The sequence below is a fragment of the Mytilus galloprovincialis genome, chromosome 9 (genome assembly GCF_965363235.1).
Source record: "Mytilus galloprovincialis chromosome 9, xbMytGall1.hap1.1, whole genome shotgun sequence".
Classification (NCBI taxonomy): domain Eukaryota; kingdom Metazoa; phylum Mollusca; class Bivalvia; order Mytilida; family Mytilidae; genus Mytilus; species Mytilus galloprovincialis.
This window is the reverse complement of record NC_134846.1, coordinates 9,605,881-9,631,148: the sequence shown is the minus strand read 5'-3', so window position 1 is coordinate 9,631,148 and position 25,268 is coordinate 9,605,881. Positions and strand designations below refer to the sequence as shown.

At 31.7% G+C, this 25,268-nt stretch overlaps 1 protein-coding gene across 20 annotated transcripts in view; it reads left to right on the top strand.

Moving 5' to 3' along the window:
• The window catches only part of LOC143044369 (uncharacterized), a 165,691-nt gene that overhangs the window by 31,782 nt on the left and 108,641 nt on the right, over positions 1-25,268 (top strand). For 12 of the 20 annotated variants that reach the window (XM_076216333.1, XM_076216330.1, XM_076216343.1 and 9 more), the window contains 12 exons: positions 975-1,100; positions 1,900-2,025; positions 2,440-2,565; positions 4,111-4,236; positions 5,320-5,445; positions 7,338-7,463; positions 10,216-10,341; positions 11,140-11,265; positions 12,029-12,154; positions 13,213-13,338; positions 14,218-14,343; positions 15,402-15,527. In XM_076216333.1, the coding sequence (XP_076072448.1) occupies positions 975-1,100; positions 1,900-2,025; positions 2,440-2,565; positions 4,111-4,236; positions 5,320-5,445; positions 7,338-7,463; positions 10,216-10,341; positions 11,140-11,265; positions 12,029-12,154; positions 13,213-13,338; positions 14,218-14,343; positions 15,402-15,527 (1,512 nt within the window). The remainder of the gene's footprint in view (positions 1-974; positions 1,101-1,899; positions 2,026-2,439; positions 2,566-4,110; positions 4,237-5,319; positions 5,446-7,337; positions 7,464-10,215; positions 10,342-11,139; positions 11,266-12,028; positions 12,155-13,212; positions 13,339-14,217; positions 14,344-15,401; positions 15,528-25,268) is intronic. The other 8 variants (XM_076216328.1, XM_076216329.1, XM_076216331.1 and 5 more) reach the window with 8 other exon arrangements.

Sequence of the window (25,268 nt, the reverse complement as noted above, 5' to 3'; positions counted from 1 at the left end):
AAAAATGGCTGAGGGGTACAAAAAATGATTTTATCAGAAACATGAACATCCCATATAACTTTTTCTTTTCAAATTTCTAGATATGCATTTTTTCAATCATTTATATCAAAGGAGTTATAATAATATGCATTTTGTTCTTTAAACAGAGAAAAATCACAAATTGACGAAATTGACAACATGATAAATTTGACACGAAAAAACATCAAAATATGATAAAAAATTTCTTATATTAACACCTACCTATAGTTTTTTTTAGTTGAATTTATTCAGATTGGTCCACTTCATCTTTATTGAGAGTATGAACAAAAGTTTAATAGTAGAAGTGTGATTTTTTATCATGATAATAGCCCTAAAATGGGTAAAAATTGATGAAAAATGGGAAAATTATCAACATTGGGTACTTTCAATGGGCCCTAGCAAAAAACGAAGCGCACCACCAGATGATTTTTTCTTCACCATCAACGGACTGCTTTATCGTTATTTAAGTGTTATCTACATATAAGGGTAATAATAGATTCTGCTGAAATTCAGATAATCAGAATGAAATAAAAAGTGAAAATATGTCTTTTCAAATTTTATATGAAGATTAAATTTTTGTTGGAGTTTTAATTTTGTGGATATATTCTTTTTTCGAAATAAACCAATTGAAATCTCTCACGAAAGTTTCTGCTGTTTCAGTATACATAACACGAATTATTTAAACGATAACATAATGTTCATTTGATAGAGTCTAGGTTGTTATAATAAGATTCTCGTTAATGTATTGTCATAAACGTGTGCAGACATATTAAAACTGTTTCCTATGATTCCAGTCAAGGATGATGAAGTTTGCAATTCTACTGTGTATACCGTCAATAGGCAACATCGCAAAAATGAATTAAGGGTTCCTAAATAATACATCAAATTAGTTTTGTAGGAAATTATCAAGTAAAGTCTTTCGACCATTTATCTGAACTTTAAATATTGTTTTGCAGCAAGAGAATGTAATTATGGCTATATGAAATGTCATGATGGCATACAATGTATTCATGAATTAGACCTATGTGACAGACACATACATTGCAATGACAAATCTGACGAAGACGAAGATATGTGTAAAGGTGAAGTACTCACATTTCAGTTTTGTTTTTTAAGCATTTAGTCGTTTTAATGAAGGATTGTAGTCGGAGGTTTATATGTTTGGGTTTTTTTTTTTGATAAAATATAGGCATATTGATAGTGACTATCATGAAATGTGCAAAAGTCGATTATGGGTTTACTTGCATAGCAATATTTAAGCATTTAGATAAACTGTTTTCAAAAATAAAATTATGAATACGCTCAAGGTATTCATTGGACTATTCCATTTGTGCCTAAAATTAACACACACGTATATCCGCAATGATCTTCAACTCAAATTATCTGAAACCAATAATAAGGTATTCTAGAAACACGTATTATTGAAACGTTTATGTGATGTTTATTTCCTTATAAAATAAAGTTTAGGTTGGTTTTGTTTATTGTTCATGTCGTGTATGTGCAGACATATTAAAATTATAAAAAAAAGATGTGGTATTATTGCCAATGAGACAACTCTCCACAAGAGACCAAACATGACACAGAAATTAACAACTATTGGTAACTGTACGGCCTTCAACAATGAACAAAGCCCATACCACATTGTCAGCTATAAAAGACACCGAAAAGACAATGTAAAATATTTCAGACAAGACAACTAACGGCCTTAATCATGTAGAAATAATGCATTAATTTTTTTACCTGTTTTCTGTAAAAAAAATACGATTTTTTCATCTTCCTACTTTATGTATTGTCAACAGACGAGTCCGCTAAATGAAATAAGGGTTTGATAAGTATATCGACAATTTACTTTATGTAAACATGCATAATATTGTTCTGCAGCAAGGGAATGTAAAAGCAGCAAAGTGAAATGTGATGATGGCATACAATGTATCTATGAATCACAACTCTGTAACGTAAACATAGATTGTGTTGATAAGTCTGATGAGGATGAAGATATGTGTACAGGTAAAATATCGAAGTGTCAGTTTTGTTTTGTGTCCATTTAGCCTTTTCGGTGGAATAAAGATAGTTGGATGATTATATTTAGTGATTTGTTAGAAAACAATTAAATACAATGTTGGTATGTCAAAATCGAATTTCAATGTTGTCGTTAATGCAAGAGTCGAAGGAAAAAACATACAGAACAAAACTTTAACATAACTTCTTCCACATGCATTTAATATTTAAGTTATATTAAGATTTTAATACAAAATATCTGAATAGTGTTTCCTACGTTCAGACAAATTCATTAGAACTAAAAAAAAAATCGGTTCCAAAATAAGTACATGTACATGTTTTTGAATAATCTCATTGTATTCAGATACTGATGATTAATCATTCTATTCTATTATATATTATATGTTATATGAATATGATTAGATTTTACCTGCATTGATAAGCAACATAAGTGTGCTGACGGGTTACAATGTATTGCTGAACACCGTTTGTGTGACGGATATGAACATTGTACAGACAGATCAGATGAAGATCCCGACTTTTGCAGAGGTATTATCTTAAGAGATTTTAACACTGTGACATATTTAATGGAATTTTATTTTTATGTTACCATTAACTTTACCCGATGCGTTTTATTTCGAGTTGTACATCATTCAAGGGGTCGATTGTTTTGTATTATAACGGTAATTGCTTCTAAACCAACTAAGGTACAACTACACGTCATATTATGTATGCAAAGTCCTTATAAATGGTCCTGAGTAGTCTTAACTCTAATTTGTTCCATGATTGGTATTAGTACAAATTGTAAATATACTTTTTTGAAATTTGTTGTAATGTTGTCAAAATATGTCCCTCATGACAAAATCCTCAGAGTCAAACGTAATGAATGCCTAGTACATTTAATCTAAACAATATTTTAATGCTTTTGATTTACTTCAGAACTCTCTATTTGACTTATGATATGTAAAATAAAGCATATATGAAAAAGAAGAATTTGTATAATTGCCAATGTGACAACTCTTCGCAAGAGACCTTAATGACAGATACATTAACAACTAAAAGTCAATCTACTGCCTTCAACTATTAGCAAAGCCCACACCGCATGATAATATATAACAGGTTACGAAATGACAAATGTTAAACAATTCAAACGAGAAAACTAACGGACCAATTTAAAAAAAAAAATAGAACACATTTAACAATATTAATTGTAATCAACACATATCAAATTTCTGTGTAAGTACATGTATAGCGTAGATGAATTAAACAAAAATCATAAATGAACCATAACGGATGTAAGGAGACGGATATGAGTGCCATTGAGACAACTGTCCATCTATGTCACAATTCTTTAAAGTAAACCAGTATAGGTCAAAGTACGGTATTGAACACAGCGCCTTGGCTCACACCGAACAGCAAGCTATTAAGGGCCCAAACTAATCTAGTGTAAAAGCATTCAAACAGGAAAATGAACGGTCTGATATCAACAACGAGAGAAAAAAAAACACGTATGAACCACATCAACTTCTGAACATCATATTCCTGATTTAGGACAGGTGCAAACAACTGCAGCGGGTTTTGACGTTTTAATGGTTATAACTTTTTACTATTTCATATTCATCACTTAATTTGGCTATTTGGGAATCTGCTCAATTAAGATAAAGAAAAATGCCTCCATGCCTTATCCAAGACCCTCCAAGGTACTGAAAAGAAGCAAAGTATAGACCCCTTGCTTGGCATCACACACATCCAATTATGGTTCCAAATACATGCATGAGACTACCAGGAATCCTATGAGAATATCAGAAAGCTTATTATAATAATGTATAATATTGATGTACAGTTCTAAAGATGCATATCAAATGTACATTTGTTAAGCTGTATACAAACTGTACATCCGTAAAGCTATATTTAAACTGTCATTCTGTTACGCTGTATATAAACTGTACATGTTTAAAACTGTATATAAACTGCAACTCTGTAAATGAATTGAAGGGTCTTGAAATGTCACATCAGATTAGTTTTGAAGAACTCTACGATTATAAGTCTTTCGACCATTAACTTTATGTAAGCAGGCATAACTTCGTTTTGCAGCATGGGAATGTGAAAGCGGCAAAGTGAAATGTGATGATGGCATGCAATGCATTTATAAATCAAAAATATGCGACAGATACACAGAATGTAACGACAAATCGGATGAGGACGAAGATGTGTGTAAAGGTGATTTGCTTTTGTTTTACAAACATTTAGCGGTTCTGATTGAACGGCGATAATTGTACTGAATCTGGCTGAGCTCATCATTAACTCAGTTAAAACAACAAATTATCAATTTGATTTGATTAAAAGTTTCGGCGAGAAACAAAATTTAAAAAAGAAAAATTTAAACGACATTGCCAGTATAAATTATTTAAATACTAGTAAAGTAGATTCTATAGTTTATAGGTATAGGAAGATGTGGTATGATTGCCAATGAGACAACTCTCCTTCCAAATAACAATTCATAAAAGTAAACAATTGATTAAAGGCCAAGGTACGATCTTCAACACTGAGTACAAAAAAATGATGTTTGAATCAAAATATGCCAAAAATACACCTAAAAGATGAATAAATGTAAGCATCTAGATTCTCAAAGATCTGGAAAAAATCTCTTAAGTTACACATGCCTTGACGTCAAACAAAACCTCATTGTTTTCAGTCATTTAAAAATTCAATGACTAATACATGATCGGAAAATGATATTATCAAAGTTATGACCTGTCAATGCATAGTACTGCCCCAAATACAGTTGCTACCTTCAAAGACAAAACATTCAGCAGCAGTTTAATCGGACCTGTGATTTTTAAGCTAATATACAAATGTAAGTTCTGTACACAAATAAATTAGCAGTGCTGTTCAAATATTACTCGCATTAATCGGTTCGCAAAATATACTTTCTGATTTAACTTCCACAAAATGAGAATTGGCTATATTAAAGGAAATAAGATTTCTTCTCGACCTGTATTTTTGACCCGAAAATCATTATTGCTATGATGCTTCTGTTGTTCATTATGTAATTCAGGAGATATGTGTAGTAATGAACACTACTTTATTAAACATTGCATATGAAGGGTTTCATTTAAGTATTTAACATGTTTAATTTTTGTTTTTGTTTAAGAAGGGTTGATTCTAAGTGTTCATGTTTGCAACGTAGATAATTGTAATACTTATTTAGTTCTTACTTATAAATTTGATTAGTTTATAATTTTATGAGGAAGAGAAACTGATAATGTGTTGTTTTGTGAAGACATTATACGTCAATTGCAGCTAGAATTTGTGATCCCGGCAAGACAAAGTGTGCTGACAATCATCAATGTATAAACTTAAATCATGTTTGTAATGGTCTTACGGACTGTTATGATGAGTCTGATGAAGATCCAGTGACATGTAAAGGTAATTGTAACTAATTACTTACTGCTTATGTTCATTTGTACAGATATATTAAAGCAATTTTGATATTTGAAACCACTATGAATATCCACCTGTTTCTGACTTTAAAATCAACAAAAAATTTAAATAATCAATCTTGATTTTTGTTAAATTAAAACCGTTTGTATAATAAGATTAACAAAGATGAATAGAGTTGTGAACTAACTGCCAATAAGACAACCCTCCCTCAAAGCTGAAATGAATATCAGCAACTACAAACAACCGTACGGCCATCCATCATGAGAAACCCTTTAAGTTTAATTGTTTATAAAAGGCCCCGACATGAAAGAAATTAAAAAATTCTATTTGAGAAAGCTAACGGTCTAATTCATAACAAAACAATTTACGACAAACAAATGTGACTGACATGAATCTAAGACAACCACAGAACTGACTTTAGATAGGCACGTACTAAATGTTGCAGAGTTAATATAAATAGTAAGATCTGACTTGACTGCCAATGAGATAACTCTCCATTCAAGTCCGGGCCCGGTTAAAAAATCCCCGTAAAATTTAGGATGTGCTATTCCGTCGAAATAGGGTTTCTACCCGCAGCACACGAGATCTCTGTATCTATGAAATTGTTTAGTAAAAATTTAAAGTTATTGAAGAAAACAAAATCCATGACTTAAAAAATTACTAGTGATACATTGATTTCGCTAGTTGAATTCTAAAATTATGAATTTAATCATAACCCCGGAATGAGTTTATTTATCTTCAACTTCAGGATTTTCTTTTGCCTTTTTAACTGTTTTGATATGATGGTCTTGTTTTTTTTTAAACGAAGCACTCGTCTGGCGTACGCAATTATACGCTTTGTATCTTTGATGAGTTTCGGATATATAATTTATGTATGACGGCCACATATATGGTATGATTCTGATAAAGATGTGAATGGTCGTGACGCTTTACGAGATGGTTAATATTTTGTCGGTTTGAGGTGATGGATTTAATTGTATTTAAAGATACACAAACTTATTATAGCGTGTCTGTTTGTTGTCGAATTAAATTGATATTAAAACCTTTAATAGGATAACATTTTTATATATTTTATTTGAATTGCAATGTTATTGGCTTTGAACTAGATGTCAGTAACTACGATTAGTCCAAGATCTGTACTCAGTGTCTTTTTGTTGTGGGGATGTATTAGTGCCCGTTCTCGTCCAATCTGGGGGTTTTTAAAGAAGTATTTCTATTTGCATCAATCTGATGACTTAATATATACCTTGAGGTAAGACAGAACCTTCGAGTTTCAAATCATTTGAAAGTTCAATGATCAACAAATGATCGGACAATGATCTTATGAAGTTATGTCATGACAACGAATAATACAGTCCATCCTCGAAGACAAAAGTTAACATTCACTAATGTGATTAGTGTGGTTTTTAAACTCAAATAAGTGTTATACACGATGAGTAGCTATCAGTGCTGTTCAAATATTTCTAGCATTAGCAAAGTATATTGTCTGAATTAACATCCGAAAACAGATGGCTATGTTGTGGGAAGTAAGATTTTATCTCTATCTGTATTTTCGACAGGCAAATCAATATTGTTATGGTGTTTCCTTGAACTCGTTGTTATTTTGTAATTAATGAGCTATTTGCGACTCTTAGTTAATTAGGAGTGAACACTATCTATATCAAATACTGTATATGAAGGGTTTCATTTACGTATTCAAGATTTAAAAAAAGTTTGTTTTGCTGTTTAAACGGGGTTAATTTGTAGTGTTCATATTTGCAAGCTACATCTGAATTGTATCAATAAGTTCGTTCTTACTTAAAAATTTAAAAATTATGTGGAAAAGGGGAGGAATTGATCATGTGTTGTATTGTGATGACTGTAAACATCAATTGCAGCTGAAATTTGCAAACCTGGTGAGAAAAAGTGTGCAGACAATACTCAATGTATTAACATAGACAGTGTGTGTAATGGATATGTGGACTGTAGAGATGTGTCTGATGAAGATCCAGAAACATGCAAAGGTACTTTTAATATTTTACTTACTGATTATGAAATAAGAAAAAAAAACAAAACATTTTTGTAACAAACCTGTGATTGAAGTAATATAACTTTGACAAGTGCTCGGAGCACAAAAATCATGCTCGAAACATGAAATCCAGCATTTTGATTGGTTGATTTAGGAGTATGAGTACACAAAACCGAATCAAAAGTTTTAGGACTTCAAGGCCTGATATTTACGTAATTTGAAATTGTTGAAGCATACACAAGTCGTTACCCCTTTTTCGTTATTAATACAGCATGTACTCGATAGCATCCGTAATCAAGAGATTAATGTGCGAAACTGAGATCAAGAATTGGTTAATCTTATACATGTACATGTTAAAGTTGTGTCAAATATATTAATAATCATTACACATTGTTCCACGAATCTACAACATCCTATGCATTGTATCATTATATAAAAAAGAAGATGCGGTAGGATTGGCAATGAGACCCAAGGACCACAAGAGACAAAAAAGGACACAGACATTAACCACTATAGGTCACCGTACGGCCTTCAACATTATGTTTATTTCGAGATAGTGTTTGTACTTTAATAGGAAAATATACGATATATATTAATTTAAGTTTGTTTGAGTATTTTACAGTTTTACAATTTGAATGCATTGAATGATATCTTTAGTCGTTCAAGAAACTGTTCCTTCTAAAATGTGTCTGTACATGGACTGATATACATCTTACATCGATGTTATCTTATTCTGTTTATTCCAATCCTATATTACCCTATTCTTCCTGTTGATATCACCGTTGACAGCAGAAATGTCTGACCTAACAACGGAGACAAACACAGTTCATCGTTATGACTATGAAAGACAATCTAAAATATTTCTTTATTAACGATATTGAAATGAGTCGAAATATTCTAAGCTGCAAAATAACATTTAAACTCATAAGTCGAAAAAAGTCTGACAGGGCAATGGTAAACAAGAAAGAAGACCGAAAAATTAAAACCAGATAAGAAAAACACGACATAGAACACTAAAGACTGAGCTTCACGAACATTAATATGTAAAATAATTCATGAATAATGCAATTGGTATGGTTCAATTTCAGATGAGAATGCACACTCAGTAATTTTTCAAGGATTGTTCCTTAAATCAAATATGTAATCAATGAAAAATTCTTTACAAAAATTCAAATCAACGAGAAACCGTCTAGAAATTAAGGTTTTGCTTATTTTATCTATTTGCTCTTATGCTTTTGTGGTATGGTGTTGATTAATACGTTAAACTTGTCAATGATAAAGCTGTGAAAAGTCAAGAGAGAATATTTTCCAGCCAAAACTTCAATGGCTTATATCTCGAAGACAAACACGGTGACCTATAGATTTTTTTGCTCTTTGGATTCCTTTTTTAATCCCCTATCGATGTAATATAGTGTTATGAAAAGTTTTTTTTTAAATTGAGAAGCGAACTCCCTTAAGGATGTATTCTTCTGACGTTTCAGTCTCATTCAGTCTCATTGAAATCTCGTTCTGAAATTATTTCCAAAACATGCGATACAAGTGAAAAATAGCAATGAATTTGATAATTATCATAATCAAACTTAACTCTGCCAAAGAAGTGTGTATTTCAAATAAGTTGTTTTTGAGTAATGATATTTTCAAATCTTATTACTTATCAAGTCAGTCTTTTTAGCCGAAAGTTTGAGAAAAATGGGTGAGGGGAACAAAACATGATTTTACCAGAAACATAAACATCCCATATAACTTTTTCTTTTCAAATTTTTAGATATGTATTTTTTTAATCATTTATATCAAAGGAGTTAAAATAATATGCATTTTGTTCTTTAAACAGAGAAAAATCACAAATTTACAAAATTGACATGGTAAATTTGACACGAAAAAGCATCAAAATATGATGAAACTTTCTTATTATAACACCTACCTATAGTTGTTTACTCATTTATTCAGATTGGTCCACTTTATCTTTATTGAGAGTATGAACAAAAGTTTAATAGTGGAAGTGTGATTTTTTATCGTGATAATAGCCCTAAAAATTGGTAAAAATTGATGAAAAATGGGAAGACCATCAACATCGGGTACTTGCAAAGGGCCCTAGCAAAAAAAAAGAAGCGAACCACCATATGATTTTTTCTTCACCAACTATTTTTGTACAGTTATATTAACCAAAAAATCAGGTTTAGAAAAAAGTTTAATTTTTGACATTTTTGGCCCCTCAGAGGTGTACATCCTTAACAACTAACTGCTTAATCGTTATTTAAGTGTTATCTACATATAAGGGTTATAACAGATTCAGCTGAAATTCAGATAATCAGAATGAAATAAAAAGTGAAAATATGTCTTTTCAAATTTTATATGAAGGTTAAATTTTTGTTGGAGTTTTAATTTTGTGGATATATTCTTTCTTCGAAATAAACCAAACGAAATCTGTCACGAAAGTTTCTGCTTTTGCAGTATACATAACACAAATTATTTAAACGATAACATAATGTTCATTTGATAGAGTCTAGGTTGTTATAATAAGATTCTCGTTAATGTATTGTCATAATCGTGTGCAGACATATTAAAACTGTTTCCTATGATTCCAGTCAAGGATGATGAAGTTTGCAATTCTACTGTGTATACCGTCAATAGGCAACATCGAGAAAATGAATTAAGGGTTCCTAAATAATACATCAAATTAGTTTTGAAGGAAATTATCAAGTAAAGTCTTTCGACCATTTATCTGAACTTTAAATATTGTTTTGCAGCAAGGGAATGTAGACATGGCTATATGAAATGTGATGATGGCATAGAATGTATTCATGAAAAAGACCTATGTGACAGACACATACATTGCAATGACAAATCTGACGAAGACGAAGATATGTGTAAAGGTGAAGTACTCACATTACAGCATTTTTTAAGCATTTAGTTGTTTTAATGAAGGGTTGTAGTTGAAGGTTTATATGTTTGGTATTTTTTTTTTGATAAAATATAGGCATATTGATAGTGACTATCATGAGATGTGCAAAAGTCGATTATGGGTTTACTTGCATAGAAAGATTAAAGTATTTAGATAAACTGTTTTCAAAAATAAAATTATGTATATACGCTCAAGGTATTCATTGGACTTTTCCATTTGTGCCTAAAATTAACAGACACGTAAATCCTAAATGATCCTCAACTCAAATTATCTGAAACCAATTATAAGGTATTCTAGAAACACGTATTATTGAAACGTTTATGTGATGTTTATCTCCTTATTAAATCAGGTTTAGGTTGGTTTTGTCTATTGTTCATGTCGTGTATGTACAAACATATTAAAACTATAAAAAAAAAGATGTGGTATAATTGCCAATGAGACAACTCTCCACAAGATACAAAACATGACACAGAAATTAACAACTATTGGTAACTGTACGGCATTCAACAATGAGCAAAGCCCATACCACATAGTCAGCTACAAAAGACACCGAAAAGACAATGTAAAATATTTCAGACAAGAAATATAACGGCCTTAATCATGTACAAATAATGCACTAATCTTTTTACCTGTTTTCTGTAATAAATTATGATTTTATCATCTTCCTACTTTATGTATTGTCAACAGACGAGTCCGCTAAATAAAATAAGGGTATGATAAGTATATCGACAATTTACTTGATGTAAACATGCATAATATTGTTCTGCAGCAAGAGAATGTAAAAGCAGCAAAGTGAAATGTGATGATGGCATACAATGTATCTATGAATCACAACTCTGTAACAGATACACAGATTGTTTTGATAAGTCTGATGAGGATGAAAATATGTGTCCAGGTAAAATTTCGAAGTGTCAGTTTTGTTTTGTGTCCATTTAGCCTTCTCGGTGGAATATAGACAGTATATATCAACAACAAGAAATACGAAACACGTATGAACCACATCAACTTCTGGACATCAGATTCCTGACTTAGGACAGGTGCAAACAACTGCAGCGGGTTTTGACGTTTAAATGGTTATAACTTTTTACTATTTCATATTCATCATTTAATTTGGCTATTTGGGAATCTGCTCAGTTAAGATAAAACAAATACCTCAATGCCTTATCCAATCCCCTTCAGCGTGCTGAAAAGAAGCAAAGTATAGACCCCTTGCTCGATATCACACACATCCAGTTATGGTTCCAAATACATGCATGTGACTATCAGGAATCCTATGAGAATACCAGAAAGCTTATGAGGCTACACAGCTACTTAAGTACAAGTAATCTTGATGTACAGTTCTAAAGATGCATATCAAATGTACATTTGTAAAGCTGTATATAAACTGTACATCCGTAAAGCTATATTAAAACTGTCCTTCTGTTACGCTGTATATAAACTACATGTTTAAGACTGTATATAAACTGCAACTCTGTAAATGAATTAAAGGGTCTTGAAAGAGGGACGCAAGATACCAAAGGGATAGTCAAACTCATCAATCTAAAACAAACTGACAACGCCATGGCTATGTCAATATCAAATTAGTTTTGAAGGACTCTACGATTATAAAGTCTTTCGACCATTTACTTTATGTAAACATGCATAACTTTGTTTTGCAGCATGGGAATGCGAAAGCGGCAAAGTGAAATGTGATGATGGCATGCAATGCATTTATAAATCAGATATATGCGACAGATACCCAGATTGTGACGACAAATCGGACGAGGAAGAAGATGTGTGTAAAGGTGATTTGTTTTTGTTTTACAAACGTTTAGCGGTTCTGATTGAACGGCGATAATTGTGCTGAATATGGCTGAGCTCATCATTAACTCAGTTAAAACAAAAAGTTTCGGTCAGAAACAAAACTTAAAAAAGAAAAATGTAAATGACATTGCCAGTATAAATTATTTAAATACTAGTAAAGTAGATTTTATAGTTTATAGGTATAGGAAGATGTGGTATGATTGCCAATGAGACAACTCTCCTTATAATAACAATTCATAACAGTAAACAATTGATTATAGGCCAAGGTACGGCCTTCAACACGGAGTACAAAAAATGATGTTTGAATAAAAAAATGCCAAAAATACATCTAAAAGATGAATAAATGTAAGCATCTAAATTCTCAAAGATCTGGAAAAAATCTCTTAAGTGATACATGCCTTGACGTAAAACGAAACCTCAGTGCTTTCAATCATTTAAAAATTCAATGACTAATACATGATCGGAAAATGATATTATCAAAGTTATAACCTGTCAATGCATAGTACTGCCCCTAATACAGTTGCAACCTTCAAAGACAAAACATTTACCAGCAGTTTAACCGGACCTGTGATTTTTAATCTAATATACAAATGTAAGTTCTGTACACGAATAAATTAGCAGTGCTATTCAAATATTACTGGCATTAATCGGTTCGCAAAATATAATTTCTGATTTAACATCCAAAAAATGAGAATTGGCTATATTGAAGGAAATAAGATTTCTTCTCGAACTGTATTTTTGACCCGAAAATCATTATTGCTATGATGCTTCTGTTGTTCATTATGTAATTCAGGAGTCATTTGTGGTAATGAACACTACTTTTATTAAACATTGCATATGAAGGGTTTCATTTAAGTATTTAACATTTTTATTTTTTGTTTTTGTTTAAGCAGGGTTGATTCTAAGTGTTCATGTTTGCAACGTAGATAATTGTAATACTTATTTAGTTCTTACTTATAAATTTGATTAGTTTATAATTTTATGAGGAAGAGAAACTGATAATGTGTTGTATTGTGAAGACATTATACGTCAATTGCAGCTAGAATTTGTGAACCCGGCAAGACAAAGTGTGCTGACAATCATCAATGTATAAACTTAGATCATGTTTGTAATGGTCTTACGGACTGTTATGATGAGTCTGATGAAGATCCAGTGACATGTAAAGGTAATTGCAACTAATTACTTTTTGCTTATGTTCATTTGTACAGATATATTAAAGCTATTTTGATATTTGAAACCAATATGAATATCCACCTGTTTCTGACTTTAAAATCAACAAATATTTCAAATAATGAATCTTGATTTTTTGTTAAATTAAAATCATTTTTATACCCCCGCTTTAAAAAAAAAAGGGGGGGGGGTAATACTGTTTTACCTCTGTCTGTCAGTCCGTCCGTCAGTCCGTCCGTCCATCAGTCCGTCAGTCAGTCCGTCCCATGAAACTTTCGTCACATTTTTCTCAGGAACTACACATCCACCCTTTCTGTAATTTGGTATCAACATTTATATATGTCAGCCATACCGTGTGATGCGTTTTCAGATTCATCACTTGACAACTTCCTGTTTACCGAACACTTGTCTGATTTTACACATGATAGCCAAGTTGAAAATTTTCGTCACATTTTTCTCAGGAACTACAATACAAGGATTTCTGAAATTTGGTTTCAGGATTTATATAAGTCAGCTATACTGTGTGATGCGTTTTTAGATTCATCACTAGACAACTTCCTGTTTACCGAACACTTGTATGATTTTACACATGATAGCCAAGTTGAAAATTTTCGTCACATTTTTCTCAGGAACTACAATACAAGGATTTCTGAAATTTGGTTTCAGGATTTATATAAGTCAGCTATACTGTGTGATGCGTTTTCAGATTCATCACTCGACTACTTCCTGTTTACCGAACACTTGTATGATTTTACACATGATAACCAAGTTAAAAATTTTCATCACATTTTTCTCATCAGACTTGAAGGACTCTACGATTATAAAGTCTTTCGACCATTTACTTTATGTAAACATGCATAACTTTGTTTTGCAGCATGGGAATGCGAAAGCGGCAAAGTGAAATGTGATGATGGCATGCAATGCATTTATAAATCATATATATGCGACAGATACCCAGATTGTGACGACAAATCGGATGAGGAAGAAGATGTGTGTAAAGGTGATTTGTTTTTGTTTTACAAACGTTAAGCGGTTCTGATTGAACGGCGATAATTGTGCTGAATATGGCTGAGCTCATCATTAACTCAGTTAAAACAAAAAGTTTCGGTCAGAAACAAAACTTAAAAAAGAAAAATGTAAATGACATTGCCAGTATAAATTATTTAAATACTAGAACAGTAGATTTTATAGTTTATAGGTATAGGAAGATGTGGTATGATTGCCAATGAGACAACTCTCCTTATAATAACAATTCATAACAGTAAACAATTGATTATAGGCCAAGGTACGGCCTTCAACACGGAGTACAAAAAATGATGTTTGAATAAAAAAATGCCAAAAATACATCTAAAAGATGAATAAATGTAAGCATCTAAATTCTCAAAGATCTGGAAAAAATCTCTTAAGTTATACATGCCTTGACGTAAAACGAAACCTCAGTGCATTCAATCATTTAAAAATTCAATGACTAATACATGATCGGAAAATGATATTATCAAAGTTATAACCTGTCAATGCATAGTACTGCCCCTAATACAGTTGCAACCTTCAAAGACAAAACATTTACCAGCAGTTTAACCGGACCTGTGATTTTTAATCTAATATACAAATGTAAGTTCTGTACACGAATAAATTAGCAGTGCTATTCAAATATTACTGGCATTAATCGGTTCGCAAAATATAATTTCTGATTTAACATCCAAAAAATGAGAATTGGCTATATTGAAGGAAATAAGATTTCTTCTCGAACTGTATTTTTGACCCGAAAATCATTATTGCTATGATGCTTCTGTTGTTCATTATGTAATTCAGGAGTCATTTGTGGTAATGAACACTACTTTTATTAAACATTTCATATGAAGGGTTTCATTTAAGTATTTAACATTTTTATTTTTTGTTTTTGTTTAAGCAGGGTTGATTCTAAGTGTTCATGTTTGCAACGTAGATAATTGTAATACTTATTTAGTTCTTACTTATAAATTTGATTAGTTTATAATTCTATGAGGAAGAGAAACTGATAATGTGTTATTTTGTGAAGACATTATACGTCAATTGCAGCTAGAATTTGTGAACCCGGCAAGACAAAGTGTGCTGACAATCATCAATGTATAAATTTAGATAATGTTTGTAATGGTCTTACGGACTGTTATGATGAGTCTGATGAAGATCCAGTGACATGTAAAGGTAATTGCAACTAATTACTTTTTGCTTATGTTCATTTGTACAGATATATTAAAGCTATTTTGATATTTGAAACCAATATGAATATCCACCTGTTTCTGACTTTAAAATCAACAAATATTTCAAATAATGAATCTTGATTTTTTGTTAAATTAAAATCATTTTTATACCCCCGCTTTAAAAAAAGGGGGGGGGTATACTGTTTTACCTCTGTCTGTCAGTCCGTCCGTCAGTCCGTCCGTCCATCAGTCCGTCAGTCAGTCCGTCCCATGAAACTTTCGTCACATTTTTCTCAGGAACTACACATCCACCCTTTCTGTAATTTGGTATCAACATTTATATATGTCAGCAATACCGTGTGATGCGTTTTCAGATTCATCACTTGACAACTTCCTGTTTACCGAACACTTGTCTGATTTTACACATGATAGCCAAGTTGAAAATTTTCGTCACATTTTTCTCAGGAACTACAATACAAGGATTTCTGAAATTTGGTTTCAGGATTTATATAAGTCAGCTATACCGTGTGATGCGTTTTCAGATTCATCACTCGACAACTTCCTGTTTACCGAACACTTGTATGATTTTACACATGATAGCCAAGTTGAAAATTTTCGTCACATTTTTCTCAGGAACTACAATACAAGGATTTCTGAAATTTGGTTTCAGGATTTATATAAGTCAGCTATACCGTGTGATGCGTTTTCAGATTCATCACTCGACTACTTCCTGTTTACCGAACACTTGTATGATTTTACACATGGTAACCAAGTTAAAAATTTTCATCACATTTTTCTCAGGAACTACAATACAAGGATTTCTGAAATTTGGTTTCAGGATTTTTATAAGTCAGCTATACTGTGTGATGCGTTTTCAGATTCATCACTCGACTACTTCCTGTTTACCGAACACTTGTATGATTTTACACATGATAACCAAGTTAAAAATTTTCATCACATTTTTCTCAGGAACTACAATACAAGGATTTCTGAAATTTGGTTTCAGGATTTTTATAAGTCAGCTATACCGTGTGATGCGTTTTCAGATTCATCACTCGACTACTTCCTGTTTACCGAACACTTGCATATTTTTACACTATTAATATTATCCACTTGCGGCGGGGGTATCATCAGTGAGAAGTAGCTCGCAGTTTCACTTGTTATAACAAGATTAACAGAATTGAATAGAAATGTGAACTCAAAACGGAAATGAATATCAGCAATTATAAACAACCGTACAGCCATCCATCATGAGAAACCCTTTAAGTTTTATTGTCTATAATAGGCCCCGACATGAAAGAAATTAAAAAAAATCTATTTGAGAAAGCTAACGGTCTAATTCATAACAAAACAATTTACGACAAACCAATGTGACTGACATGAATCTAAGACAACCACAGAACTGACTTTAGATAAGCACGTACTAAATGTTGAGGTTTAATATAAATAGTAAGATCTGGCATGAGTGCCAATGAGATAACTCTCCATCTAAGTCCGGGCCCGGTTAAAAAATCTCCGTAAAATTTAGGATGTGCTATTCCGTCGAAATAGGTTTTTTACCCGCAGTACACGAAATCTCTGTATCTATGGAATAGTTTATTAAAAATTTAAAGTAATTGAAGGAAACGAAATCCATGACTTAAAATTTTACTAGTGATACATTGATTTCGCTTGTTGAATTCTAAAATTATGAATTTAATTGCATATAAAGATCATAACCCCTGAAACATCTGAAGATACTGTTTTCAAAAATGGTGTGTTAACAATATGACTCGCTCTATATCTTCAATGGTCTATAAAATATGTGCCAATCTTTTATATCGATATAAATCATAAATTTAGTCCTGGTATCTATGATGAGTTTCTTTATCTTCAATTTCGGGAATTTCTTTTGCCTTTTTAACTGTTTTGATATGGTGGTCTTGTTTTTTTTAAAACGAAACACGCGTCTGACGTACGCAATTATACGCTTTGTATCTTTGATGAGTTTTGGATATATAATTTATGTATGACGGCCACATATATAGTAGGATTCTGATAAAGATGTAAAGTGTCGTGATGCTTAACGATATGGTTAATATTTTGTCGGTTTGAGGTGATAGATTTAATTATATTTAAAGATACACAAACTTATCATAGCGTTTCTGTTTGTTGTCGAATTAAATTGATAAATAAAACCTTTAATAGGATACTGTTTTTATATATTTTATTTGAATTGCAATGTTATTGGATTGGAACTAGATGCCAGTAACTACGATTAGTCCAAGATCTGTACTCAGTGTCTTTTTGTTGTGGGGATGTATTAGTGCCCGTTCACGTCCAATCTGGGGGTTTTTAAAGATGTATTTCTATTTGCAGCAATCTGATGACTTAATATATACCTTAAGGTAAAACAGAACCTTCGGGTTTCAAATCATTTGAAAGTTCTATGATCAATAAATGATCGGACAATGATCTTATGAAGTTATGTCATGACAACGAATAATACAGCCCATCCTCGAAGACAAAAGTTTAACATTCAGCAGCAGTGTGATTTGTGTGGTTTTTAAACTAATATAAATATTATACACGATGAGTAGCTATCAGTGCTGTTCAAATATTTCTAGCATTAGCAAAGTATATTGTCTGAATTAACATCCGAAAACAGATGGCTATGTTGTGGGAAGTAAGATTTTATCTCTATCTGTATTTTCGACAGGCAAATCAATATTGTTATGGTGTTTCCTTGAACTCGTTGTTATTTTGTAAATACTGAGTCATTTGCGACTCTTAGTTAATTAGGAGTGAACACTATTTCTATTAAATACTGTATATGAAGGGTTTCATTTACGTATTCAAGATTTAAAAAAAGTTAGTTTTTGCTGTTTAAACAGGGTTAATTTGTAGTGTTCATATTTGCAAGCTACATCTGAATTGTATCAACAAGTTCGTTCTTACTTAAACATTTGATTGTTAAAAATTATGTGGAAAAGGGGAGGAATTGATCATGTGTTGTATTGTGATGACTGTAAACATCAATTGCAGCTGAAATTTGCAAACCTGGTGAGAAAAAGTGTGCAGACAATACTCAATGTATTAACATAGACAGGGTGTGTAATGGAAATGTGGACTGTAGAGATGTGTCTGATGAAGATCCAGAAACATGCAAAGGTACTTTTAATATTTTACTTACTGATTATGAAATAAGAAAAAAACAAAACATTTTTGTAACAAACCTGTGATTGAAGTAATATAACTTTGACCAGTGCTCGGAGCACAAAAGTCATGCTCGAAACATGAAATCCAGCATTTTGATTGGTTGATTTAGGAGTATGAGTACACAAAACCGATTCAAAAGTTTTATGACTTCAAGGCCTGATATTTACGTAATTTGAAATTGTTGAAGCATACACAAGTCGTTACCCCTTTTCGTTATTAATACAGCATGTACTCGATAGCATCCGTAATCAGGAGATTGATGTGCGAAACGGAGATCAAGAATTGGTTAATCTTATACATGTACATGTTATAGTTGTGTCAAATATGTTAATAATCATTACACATTGTTACACGAATCTACAACATCCTACGCATTGTATCATTATATAAAGAAACAGATGCGGTAGGATTGCCAATGAGACAACTGTCCACAAGGACCACAAGAGACCAAAAGGACACAGACATTAACAACTATAGGTCACCGTACGACCTTCAACATTATGTTTATTTCGAGAAAGTGTTTGTACTTAAATAGGAAAATATACGATATATGAATTTAAGTTTGTTTGAGTATTTTACAGTTTTACAATTTAAATGCATTGAATGATATCTTTAGTCGTTCATAAAACTGTTCCTTCTAAAATGAGTCTGTACATGGACTGATATACTTACATATATCTTACATCGATGTTATCTTATTCTGTTCATTCCAATCCTGTATTACCCTATTCTTCCTGTTGATATCACCGTTGACAGCAGAAATGTCTGACCTAACAACGGAGACAAACACAGTTCATCATTATGACTATGAAAGACTATCTAAAATATTTCTTTATTAACGATATGAAAGTGAGGCGAAATATTCTAAACTGCAAAATGACATGTAAACTCATAAGTCGGAAAAAGTCTGACAACGCAATGGTTAACAAGAAAACAAGACCGAAAAATTAAAACCAGATAAGAAAAACACGACATAGAACACTAAATACTGAGCTTCACGAACATTAATATGTAAAATAATTCATGAATAATGCAATTTGTATGGTTCAAATTCAGATGATAATGCACACTCAGTAATTTTGCAAGGACTGTTCCTTTAATCAAACATGTAATCAATGAAAATTTCTTTACAAAAATTGAAATCAACGAGAAACCGTCTAGAAATTAAGGTTTTGCTTATTTATATATTGCTCTTATGCTTTTGTGGTATGGTATTGATTAATACGTTGTGGTAGATTCATTGATTTTTGTTCATTTTAGAACTTGATGTGTATTGACGATTTCTTGATACTCACACATTTTGTTTTTTATTTGTAACTGTTGAGTTATAGAATGTATGGATTAAAATTATGAACATGGTGAACTGTACAAAATACTAAAATAATTTACTTTCACCTAAAAACGTTTAAACGTATTTTGCAAGACATTGAATGCTGATTTATTTTATTTTTTTCATATACAGGTTCCAAACGATTCATGGAATATCCGTGACTGACACAGTAGTTGGATTGGATTTTTAGTAAAAGAACGAACTTATTTTAATCATACGAATGTTATACATACTTTACGTCTTTGGTTTATATGTAAATTTTTGGGATTTCAAGTTTGTGTGTACACAGCTTGTCTTCAGATTTTGTCATAATGTAATAAAGCAAATATGAAATCAGCCATGGCATTTTACAATAATTTCGATTATTTCAAGGTATATCATTCGAGACATAACATTAGCGTTATCAGGCATTGATAAAATGCACTGTCTTAATAACGATATAAAAATCAGCGGGAAGACACCAAAAGGGTTATTACTATTTTGTCGACAAAAACACATAACGGAAGAATAATCTAAATGAAGTCAAGATGTGAATTTGGATATACGTTATATATAAGGCAATACCAGCTGTCTTTCATTGTCAATTTTTTCTTTTCAGTAGTATCATCTCGTTTTTGTCGTTGTCCAGATTGTTTGTTGTACATAATCAACATTGTTCTAAAGTTATGAATGACAAATGTTGTTTTCGTTACACGGAGATAAGAGCAAACATAGTCTGGTTACACGAACAATATTTCCGATCAAACTTAGGACACACTTACTACTTATCGCAAATGAAAAAAATATAAAAAAAAAAACAAAAAAAAAAAAAAAACGGTAGTACTTCTTTTTGATTACGTTACACTCTCGGTAAATAGAGGTTTCCCGATTTGCTACCGTACCAACTGTAGTACGGACTGGGAGCCGTCATTAATCTTTTGAAATTAAGTCATATAATATGTCCTTTATGTCAATGTATTTTTTATGAATCATTATAAAAAGTATTTGGATGATTTTTAGATACAACTTGGTATAATTTTTATGTAGTGTGTTACCTATTCATAACAAACGATATTGTGTGTATTCGATTATGCTTTCAACAAACCGTTGCTAGTAACCGTTGCAACGAACGGTTTGTAATTAAGATTTATTTCCCTTGAAATTCCACAGGCAAAAACAAGCTATATACAGTAAAACCTGTTTAAACCGAACCTCTCCGCGAATCTTTTGTTCGGTATTGGCTGATGACATACATTTTCCTCCCTTTATTTGGAAGAATACACATGGCACTTTCCTCCTTGAAATGTTTATGAAGAAATCACTGGTAGATTTTTTTTAATTTTGCAATCTTAAACTCTTGAACCTGTATTTGATAGACACAAATCTACTGTTTAACGTGAAACAATAATGGTTTGATATAAAGGGATTTTTTGAAAGTTGAGATAACAAGCAAATATCATGTTGATATTCGGAAAAACACGGAACTGAGGTTGCTATAGTGACAAAACTAAGTCGTTGGACCCTTATTTTTTCCATCATATTTTGTTCCTCAAATCATAAAATACCTTCACACAACATTTTAACGAAAAAACTACTGGTAGAACTGAATCGACTGTTTGGTCTTTAAGAACATTTTTGGTTTTTACAGGTTTTCGGTTCATACATGCATGATTCGGTTTAGCCAGGTTTCACTGTATATATAGCACATTAATAATTTATGTTATGTTTGACTGTTTTATTAATGTAACGGTATAAATGGAAAAGTTAGCATATTTTAAGGGTAGGTTTTAAGAAAAGATAATAGAATAAGTGCTATTTTAACATTCAAATTTGACCCCATTCAAAATGTAAAATGTTAAAGGTAAATATAAAACCTGTTTCGGTATGGAGGTCGCTAAACATTAAATAGAAAGTGCAAGCAAGGTACTGCACAGTGAATAAATATAAACACGACGGAACAACTTTGATGAAGTAATTTTTTTTAATTTACTTATCAGGACGATTTCTTTCTATTTTGATATAATTTCAAATTGTAGGTTATTTTAGTTGTTCAAATTCATTATCTTTAATACCATTCTTATCTTTTTCTGCAAGTTTCAAATATCATCATTCTGACGTATGAGAAATTTTACCAAAAGTTAAAAGTACGAATAAACTATCAAATGAAAATATTCAAAGAACACAAGTGTCAGTACAATTGTATTTTAGTCATGATAACAGTGGCGGATCCAGAAATTTTCATAAGTTGGGGACCACTGACTGCCTAAAAGGGGACCCGCTCCAATCATGCTTCCCTATATTATTAATCATTTTTTTTTCCAGAAAAGGGGCGGACCCTTTCCGTTTTCCCCCTGACCCACCCCCCCCTAAATCCGCCTCTGTATAATTATATGACAATTATTCTAGTCAGTGAAATTAGATGATTCAAGAAATGTGTTTTTTTTTATTGGCAACCGAATAGTAAATACGGATTTTTTCAATATTTTTTCATTTTACTCTCTAGTATCGTTTCTAGAAAGAAAAAAAAAATCGAAGAATTCCCTTTTCTCACTCAAAATGAAATCTCAGCTCCCTCACCCTCTCAAACAAAATATGTTGTGTAATGATCGAAATAAATAATTTTAATAATAAAAACTAAATTCTAAATCATGTAACAACTAATTAAGATACATTTTTTTTGTACGAAAACTACGCAATTTTGACACGTTAACAAATATAACCAATACCAGTATCATGTGTTTTAGAAAGTAGTTTATAGTTATTATTTTAATTATAATTCATTTGTCTGTATGAAAAAAATCTTTTCCTATTAAAAGAAAACGAACCAAAACAAAATACAGATAGCAAACACAAACACAAATCTATATTTAGAATCTAAAGGTCGTGTCAATTTCAACTCAGTTCGTTTAAGGTCTGTTTGATTCATCCACTTGTGCATAACAAAGTTATTCCATAGAGAAAGAATCATAAACACAGTGTTCTAGAAACGTTAAAATCGCTATCAAATAAATCGTCAAGCTAGTTTTTTGGTGATATGCAAATCAATTCTTTAAATTTCATCGTGATTAATAAGATAATTTCATGCGTTAAATGATACCTCCAAAACAGCACCAACGGTTGTGTTACGTACCAACCGTACCTGATACGTATCAAATCGGGAAACCTCAAATAGAACGGTTTTATGACGTCGGCAAACGTAACATATCCAATGTCACACATATTTTAAATTCGAATGATAGAAGGGACACCATAGCGAACTGGTTGATATACATGATGTGTCTGTGTCTAAAACTAATTAAAGAAATTCGTACCACGTCTTAGATAGTGGTTTACCATCTATGTTGTCTGGTCTACTTAGTACCGAACGTGATCTATTCCCGAATATGACTGCTTTTTCCGAAGTTGAATTCGCATTTATATACGACGTGTATCTCGGTATCAAACAATCATGTACAGTTATGATGTTTCTTGTGTAAATCCTTCTGTAGGGCATTTTGTTTTTACTTTAATATACTTAGGGGTCCGATTGGTCATTTTGTGCTGAGTTCTGTTATTTTGTTTGTGGTTTTTGTTCTGTATATTCGGTATATATCACATGTCTTATTTGTCAGTATAGTATAGTTACTCGTTTTGTTTTATGTAATTTGTTTTATGTGTGTTTACTGTTTGGTCTTTCATGATCTTGCCTTATATAAACTCATAGCAAATGACTATATTCGTGTAGGAATAGGGACACTGAAATATTAATTCAAATTTTGGAAAAGTGACCAGAGTACAATTTTTTACGTTTGTAGCAAGCTATGGACACATGTTAACCGCGAGTTCTAATGCGGATATGATAAATTAAAACAGACGCCCTATATCAAAATAATATGAAACGAACAAGGCTGTCTTCATTTTAGGCATGCATTTTTGTTAATCTAAATATCGGTTTCAGCACTCGCAGCGTCAATTATGAACTCACAATACGATGGATCACATACATGTATCAAACCCTATAATATACAGAAATAAATCGGCTTTGATTGCAAGTGTTACAAATATCCACAAGTTAGCTCTGCAAAAGCTTAAACCGGACGAATTCTGAGTGCACTTACAAACAGATTGTTGGGCTGTGGAAGACATTTATTTTCAACACTAAAAAAGTTTTCAATGTATTTTACATGCAATAAGCATGTCACTGTAAAACACGAGATGTCTAATTTAACTTATGTATTTCAACTTGTTCAATACGAGATTTAGTTATACTTTAATATATCCATAATATTAACTTTTAGAATGAATATAACTGTTAGACAGAAGAAGTCAAGATCGGCATTTTTGTCAACCTAAGCAAATGTTTGAGGTATGTGTGGTGTGCCAAAATCTTCTTTATTTTAATTACCTTTCCATAGAATACAACAACTACATAGATAAGAAAAAAAAAAACAAATATATAGGAACAAAATCAGTATATGCACAGCCAAAAACACACACTAAAAAACACACAAAAAACACACAAAAACCCAAAGGACCCAAAATACTCCTCGCTGCAAGTTTAAGACAGTCCCGAGCACAAGTTTGAGCTGATTTCTTTGCAAATTTATTCGGATAGAGTTGTATAATGTCACACCACCAAATCGGGTTACGTCAAGCAAGCACAGACTGGAAATTAGTACATATTTAAAACAAAATAAATACCTCGAAAAGGTATAAATATTAAACTATGAAAAAAATATTTTAGTAATTAGGGTATCAAATGAAATTTGACGGATTGGTGATCCTTGTCATTCAAAATATTGACTGATAACTTAAAAATTAAAAAACAAAATGAATTCTAAAATTGAGTGCATACGTTGCCTGCTTTGCAGATATGAAATATCTGGTTTGTTGTGTATAGGTTCCAGTGAACAGTACGGTATTTGCTATGAATCATATTACCTATTGTAATCTATCTAAATACTTGCACGTTTAACAATTACAATGTACCAATCCATGGGAACATGTACTCCCCCCAAAAGTAATCAATCACCGAAAATTATAAACAAAAGTTCGAAATATACCACGTTTTTAGTTAATGCTGAGGTAGTAATAGATGTTAATCTCAGTGATCAAGCATTATCGGATAGCAATAATTATAAGGAATTGAATGTTTAAAAATTATCATAACAATGTTAATTTTCCATGTTACTTACATATCCAATAAGCAGAACATCCGAAAAATATTATGTTGTGTACTGCAGTCTGTCATTAAACTCG